The sequence below is a fragment of the Epinephelus fuscoguttatus genome, linkage group LG16, assembly GCF_011397635.1.
Source record: "Epinephelus fuscoguttatus linkage group LG16, E.fuscoguttatus.final_Chr_v1".
NCBI classification, from domain to species: Eukaryota; Metazoa; Chordata; class Actinopteri; order Perciformes; family Serranidae; genus Epinephelus; species Epinephelus fuscoguttatus.
Window position 1 is genome coordinate 39,140,042 of NC_064767.1, and position 8,062 is coordinate 39,148,103.

At 38.6% G+C, this 8,062-nt stretch overlaps 1 protein-coding gene across 1 annotated transcript in view; it reads right to left on the minus strand.

The window, feature by feature from the left end:
• The window catches only part of slc18a2 (solute carrier family 18 member 2), a 105,425-nt gene extending 98,036 nt beyond the window's left edge, over window positions 1-7,389 (minus strand). The window contains exons 1-2 of the mRNA XM_049601219.1: window positions 7,298-7,389; window positions 6,979-7,157 (exon numbers count right to left, since the gene is read on the minus strand). Coding sequence (XP_049457176.1) covers window positions 6,979-7,111 — 133 coding nt within the window. The 5' untranslated portion in view covers window positions 7,112-7,157; window positions 7,298-7,389. The remainder of the gene's footprint in view (window positions 1-6,978; window positions 7,158-7,297) is intronic.
• Between the last annotated feature and the right edge of the window lie 673 nt (window positions 7,390-8,062).

Sequence of the window (8,062 nt, forward strand, 5' to 3'; positions counted from 1 at the left end):
CACCAAAACCTCACAGGCAGGTTTCCAGAATATCAGGCACATTAACAATGCCATAAATACCCCAAAAAACACTATTTAATGCAACTATCTACAATCAGCACATAAATGTATCTTTATATCGACTGTCCCGTCACATCTGATGTCAGATCAAAGGGGATTGGCACTGTTTGGCACATTTGGCACGCATAATGGAAACCGAACCTGATTTGATTAACACAGCCTGCAAATTAATGAGTTCACATCCCTCTCAGCCAACCACAAACAGCCACAGCATCAGATAGGGAGTATATATTCAGCATCTGTCATCTTAGAAAAGTCAAAAGAAAAGAAACAGAGTGAGTCTGCGAGAGAGAAAGAGAGAGCGCGCACGCACGCACGAGAGAAACGCAACATTGATTTACAATTTTGGTGACCTCCTTCCAGGCTACCTTTGCATCATCAGCCCGTGGAGGTCTTCTCGCAGTTTCGTATATTTGGACACTGTGAGCTTGAACCTCCCGGACCAAAACATCAGTTTCCTCCTGGGAGGAGTTTAGCTGTCTGACGCTGCTGCTCTCTTCTGCCATGGCGAATTGAGTAAACTCTCATTACACCTTCGCGGCACATTTAGGGGTGAGGAGAGGGGCTCATGTGATTGGTGTGATGTGTGTAAAACCCACTCCACGCCTTCTCTCCTCCCTCTTTCTGACTTGCGCCAGTAGGAGGGACGGAGGTTGGAAAGAGGAGTAGCTGCGCCAGGGCGCACGGTGTGCCAAACTTACAAAATCCGCCTGGCCACACCCAGTTGGTGAAGCGCAGGTGCGCTGTGCCCCCGCCTTGCCCGGTCTGCTCAACATGATTGAGCTAGCATAGCAGTTTTGTGTTGCGATGTGTGGTATTTATTCAGTTTTGGGAAATCACGATGTCTAGAAGGCATCAGTGGCTGCAGCAGCAGCAAAGCTAACATCAGGACGTCATCTGTTAAAAGCCTCCCGTTGTCGGATACGACATGAAACTACTCCAGTTAGGTCAATCATGTTGTAACTAAGACATCCGCTGGAAAAAAATATTTTTTTCACGGACCGTTTAGAGTTAATGAGTCATTACAGATACCGCTAACGGGGCTAACAGCTAACGGTTATCCCCGCTAATCTACGATAACCATGTTATTAATTTCAGAACATGATAGTAATGTTTGTTCAATCATTGTGTTTATAGACTTTACAAACACCAGATTAGTCTAAACAGTGATATAGTGACGTGAAAAATGTGAGATATTCATATATATGTAGCTTAACTCTGCTGGTTTTCTACCCGGAGGTATTTGGAAACAACAAGGTGATTCCCTCCGAAGGGACACTAACAACTCAAAGTACACATCAAATAAAATTTCTCCAAACATGTTTCTTGTTATTTTAGGTAGTTATCATCACACTAATGTATGTTCAAGTGTCCATTCCCCCGATAAGTTGGTTTTAATTTGTTATTTGATTCTATAAACACAGTCTGACCATCTCAAGCTTTTATTTTGGTACTTCCGGTGACCGGCAGTGTGAATTTGCATATTAGCTAAATATTTAGTTTCACCCAGAACATTTAGATTTAACATTTAACATTTAGATTTAGATTTAGCATTTAGATTTAACATTTAGATTTAGATTTAGATTTAATATTTAGATTTATATTTAGCATTTAGATTTAACATTTATATTTATATTTAGCATTTAGATTTAACATTTAGATTTAGATTAGGCATTTAGATTTAATATTTAGATTTAGATTTAATATTTACATTTAGATTTAGATTTAATATTTAGATTTAACATTTAACATTTAGGTGCCACATTTAATATTTAAATTTAACTATTTAATATATTTCTAAGTTAACAAATATTGCTGTAAATGTGGTAAAAGGTGACGTTAAAAAATTCACAACACTTTTTTAAACATTGTTTGAAGCTAAATGTGGCAAAATGTTGATGTTATTTTCAGCGTGAGCCATTTTACAAATGGCACCCCATACTTGAACGCCTGACTGAGGTTTACTCTTGTTTTTCCTCTTCTTTTATCACTCTCCTTTTTGTGCATCCTTGCCCCCTCACACAGAGGAGCTCCTTTTCTTTTGCTAGGCTGTTTTTCACTTATCTCCAAACTTTGTCCGTCTGCCATTGTGCTCCTGACTCAACTATCTCATGTCCCGGCCAGTTCCTCATAAGGACGAGCTCCAGTCCCTGATTGGCTGACCGATCAGTTTGGCAATACATGACGCATTTCCTGCCGTAAAGCAGATTTTGTCCGCAAAAATTCGTCCCCGGTGGCAGAAGCTTATTGCAAAGATTGCAAAGCCATAAAGTAACCTATGTAAATGCTGATAGTCTGATTTTACTGTGGCCACTACCCTGTGCAACCCACATTATTTTCATAATGATATATATAGGCAAAAATTCTGTCAGTTGCTTCTTTAAGCAAACCTTACAGGTGCATACAAATGCCATATAACACATTAAAGAAGAGGGAAAACCCCTCATTACTGACTCTTGGCCACAGCACACTGCAGGATAGATAGACATATTACTGAGGTCCTCTGTCTGAAATGCAGTTTTGGAACATGTTGAAGGTTTGCATAGTTCACCAGCACCCGCCTCTAATTGGTCTGGACACTGGGAAATTCACAAGTTTCAGTGAAAGAGTCAGAAAAGTCCTGTTAGAAAAAATAAAAAGAATCACAGTGCTGCTTTTGGCGGTGTTGGTACTGAGCTGAGGCAAGAGATGCCGATGCTGATGGACAGCGCACCTCCGTAATGTCCCATTACTCCATTGTAAACAGTGGACCTCTACAATATATCTAGTCCTCCTTAGATGGACTGTGGCTGGTGTGCAGTGGTGTTGCCAAACAGGGCCTCTTCACTACAACAACCATCTGCAGCAGGAAGACACAGTAGAGATGAAAGAGAGTGAAAGAGAGAGAGTCGCCGTGTTGTGCTAATTGTCGTCTCATTTGTGCTAAGTTAAATAGTAAATTCATCAAAGTAGGTGTCATATTGCTGTTTTCCAAACTACTGTAGCTGCAGTCTCGTTGCTATGGTTACATCCAACTATTGAAGAAAAAAAAACATTCTCTGTTTAAGAGAGAAAACTAACAGTTAAAAGGGAAGTAAAACTAACTGGAGGAGAACTTCAATCTGTATGTCTAATTTGTGTATTTACATGAAAAAAAAAACTGATTAAAATTCCTTGTATGTGCACACAGAATTTGCCAGTAAAGCTGATTCTCATTCATAATATGAACCAATGGCATCATTAGGGCTGATCATTCAATGCTATATCCCAGACTATTTTATATACTTTTATTTTTTTTAGTCTGTGAAAAGCTGGCACTCATTCTTGGGTAATTGTATGGCTTCATTAGGTAATTTTAAGTAGTGGTAACAGGAAATGGGACAGGAAGAAGCTGGGAGCAAAATGCAACAAAGGTCCCCAGTTGGCTTTTCATGGTTAGAGCCCAAAAGCCAAAGACAATGGGACAGAGGGATGTCGTATGCTGTGAAGCCCTGTGAGGCAAATTTTGATTTGTGATATTGGGCTTTATAAATAAAATTGATTGATTGATTGATTGATTGACACCATCAAACCTGGCGTTCTAAAATAACTGACTGAAACTCTTTTTAGAGTGGAGGTGGGGGCATCGGTGGCTTACTGGATAGAGCAGGCGCCCCATGTACAAGGCTGTTGCCACAGCGGCCCGGGCTCGACCCCAGAACGTACCCAACTCCTGACCGCCCCACCAACCAAAGGCCAAAATGCCCCAAAAAATATCTTAAAAAAAAATAGAGTGTAGGAGGGAGTAGTATAGCACTGCAGATGATGTGATGCAGTCAGGCAGTAATATGCTCATGGGCGAAAGATGAAGCTGCTATTAACAGAAAATAAAGAGGAAGATACATGCAGACATTTGGAGAGCATCTTAAAATTCATTACATCTCAAAATGGGTGTACTAAAAAATGTATGCGATTATAGTCAAAAAAACATGATAAGGATATGTTTAGAAAGGTGTTCTGTTTCCTTACATAACAGATAGTAAACACCAAACATATCAGCCAAATCTGTGGTGAGCTGACATTTTGACAAGGACACATTATGTTCATATTCTACTTCCTAGACAAGCTTTGTCAGTAGAAACTAAAATAGTGTGGAGCATACACATATGTCATGAAGGATCACTTACAAAAAAACAAAAAAAAAACAAAAGACTGAGCAACACCCTTTAATCCAATGTTTGAATGTTTGATGAGTAAGTCTTCTCCTCTTTCAAAAGAAATATGAGTACAGAATGAGTTCAGGTCATTAGCATGTGATTCCTTGAGACGATAAAGTAATGGCCAAGCCGTTGGCATCAAAAGTAGAAGGAAAGCTACTAAATAATCAATCAATAATCAACATATTACTAAAATTATATACAAGGCAAACCTTTACAATTTCTTTTTTTTGTGTGCAAGAGAAAAGAAAGGAAGAAAAAAAAATCAACAATGAATGTATTCTGATATACTGAATTTAAAATTTTGCCAAGGTCTGCTTCATACTAGTGGAGTGATCTTCAGGATCTTGTCCTTAAATAGATGAGAGTGGTTTCATTTGCAAAAAAAGATGCAAAGTCTGTGCTGCTTGCAATAATTCCAAATAGCTGGTGGTCTGTGTGTAGAGGAGAATGTGCTGTGAATGGTGGCGTGTTATGGACTGTGATCCAGCAAAGACTCATCTGTTTGTCTGGCAGATGTAACTCAACTCGACAAATTTTTGCAAGAGCCTGTAGGAAAACAACAGTGAACTGTTGATGCTGGTCCCAGTCATGAACTCTTCCTACACCATAAAACTAAGACCATTCATTTTTACCTTTAAATTATTTTCATTTAGCCATAAATAATAATGTAAATGTTTTAAAGGAATAACCAACGGAAATAGTTAATATATTAAGGTGTTTTAAGTCATTAAAATACCTTTATATATTGAGAATTTTCATTTAGGCATAAATAGTGATGTAAAACTATGCTTTGAAGGAATAACCAATGGAAATAGTTAATATATTAAGGTGTTTTAAATCATTCAAATACCTTAACATATTAAGACATGAACGTGTTACTTTAGATAAAGTGTTTGGTGTACATTCAGGGGTAAATTAGGAATTAAAGGTATTTCAAAGCTGTTGCTTTTATATGCTGTTTGTTGTGTTAAATATGTACGGCTTTGGAATGATGATAATTAATGATACAGTACATCAAGATAAAAATTTTCATTTTTCATCAAAATATAGCTGCAAGCAGCATGCATGCATATATGCATGTATATGTGTTTGTGTAAGTGTGTATTGCCACCTTAGAATAATAAGGGTCTATCTGTGTTGCATTCTAAATAACATGAAAGTTATGAACCTTTGTTTTGGGAATAAAAATTCCAAGAAAACACCTCACTATGTTAATACATTTTCACGAACTAAGACTATATGAACATGTATATATATATATATATATATATATATATATATATATATATATATATATAAAATGAATGAATTTTGACAAAACTGTCCGTTAGAAGCTTATAATTCTATGGTGAACAGCAAAGAAACCACAAAGAAAAAAAAACCTACTATGGTCAGCATCTCTGATCTGGAAAATGAGTTTAATTAAACTTGCTCCTATTTGTATCCAAATGAACACACACACACACACACACACACACACACACACACACACACACACACACACACACACGCACACACACGCACACACACACACTTGACAGGCCTGTAGAGCGCGCCCTGTAAAACCACTAAGTATTTTTATATTTCCCGTAGGCTTATTTACGCTTCAGGCAGCATCTGCATGTTGGATGTGTACTCCAGTAAAACACAGAACACACAAAGAGTGGTACGGAGCGCACACCACAGCCGATGCGCACGGAGCAGTGGGTTTTGACCAACAACGTCGTGATAACCTTCAACCGCAGGCAAAGTTTCCATAAGGCATCTGATAATCCCCCTCAGACTGTGATCAAACATGTTGTCATCAACAGCAGAAACACACTGTTTTATATCTGACATGTGCCTCACTGATGCTGTCATTTTAACAGGCTATGTTTTACCTGTGTAGATGATCAGCTCTGCACGGTGTGCGGAGGGTAAGCTGCACAACAGACGGCTGTTGTTTTCACTGTTGCTGGTTGTTGACGTGTAAACAGGTTTAGCGACCATCAAGACTTTGTTGGAGCCAGGTTAAGATTGGATATAAAGCTTTCTTTTAACCTTTTGGGGGTATTTGATGACTGGTCATTACAAATATTGGAGGGGACAAATATCCATGTCTCATTATTGGTGATGTGACCTCCTGTTTCCAGCAGCGATGACCCACTGGCTTTAAGAGACTTTGGGGAAAATAACAGATTGACCATCATTTGGCGCTGTAATATTTACAGTGATTTATTATAATAGCCTACCTAAGGTTCACTATTACTTAACCAACTGGATTCTGCTCAGGTGGACATACACAATGATAGTCAGTTTATTACCATATTAGGAATAGCTCTTGGAGTGTCAGATGGAGAGATTCATATATGAACTGAGCTCAGGTCTGATCTTGTTTCAGAGGAGCAATGTCAAGCTTACATATCAGATCTGAGAGTTAAATCTATTAAATTAAAAAGTTCATTAGCCCTGCTTCACTTTGGTGACCCGTCACTCGCACTGTATTTCACGCATAAAATGTGGAGCATAGTAGGCTACTAGTTGTCCTTCTAACTGTGACACAGACGTCTTTTCAATTCGATGCGGGGATTTAGGCACAATTAAGGATCGCTGATCTCCCGACTGGGGCAACAAACTGCGCTATAATCGGAGGATAACTGATCAGTATTTGCATACTTGGTGGACTACACTACCTGTTGCGCCAAAGGAAAAAAACACTTTGCAGAGATGCAAGAGATGAGGAAAACAGGAGTGCACCTACCGACAACAGTCAGCAGCATGTTATCCAAGAGCAGAGCGACGAAAACAATGAAGAGACTCAGTTTCCTCGACTGTCTCTCCTCCCTGAGCCATTTGATCAAATTAAACTGCCGAAGCGCATCTAATCTCCCCATGGTGTTAGTTCCGATTAGAGCAACACAATAGAACGGATGTCAGGTCCTGGTGAGACAAAAGTGTTAGTGATGGGTCAGTAACTTCTACAAATATTAAGCAGCTGATAAGTTGTGAAATATCATCCATCATGTCACAAACAGCTCAGAATGTGTAAAGCGGTGAGCGCTGCGCTGTGGAAATCTTACCTTAGACGCACAAAGGCCAACAGCAGCAGCAGAGCTGTGAGGAGGAGATGCTGTCTTTCTACTGAGTAGACCCACTGCTGACGTCATTCAACCTTTATGTGTACGTCCCTGTCAGACCTACCTTCAAACATCCACACAAGAATACAGCCGAAACAATAGATAACAGACAACACACACAAAACCTGAAACTGGGCTTTAATGATAATGCAAACCTCCAGTATTGGGAAGGTTACTTTTGAATAATTAATAGATTACTTCCCTGCTCAAAATATAATATGTAATGTAACAATTTTAACTACTTAATCAAAATAACTCTAAGTACTTGAATGTTTTAAACTTGCTAATATATATATATATATATATATATATATATATATATATATATATATACATACATACAGACATTTTAACAAATGTAAATGCACCCAAATTAGCTGGAGGACTAGTTTCATCTGCAGTCCTTTTGCCAGCTGTAAACAAAAAGCATCATAGAAAAATTAAAACCAACAATAAAATACAGCATGTAAAACAGGCCAAAACAAATCGCATCATAGCAAGAACACATCACATATAATACAGTTACAAGGCAATCCACTATCATGTTACAGTTAAATATTTTGTCTATCAGTGTTCACATCTTTGGGTCTCCCCAATCTGCCCCTCTAGTATCTCTGTCAGCAGTGGATCTGAAGGTTATGAAGCCAGATAGAAGAGGAGTTGCTGAACATGACAACCTGTAACCTTTCCCCAGAGATGAAAACATCT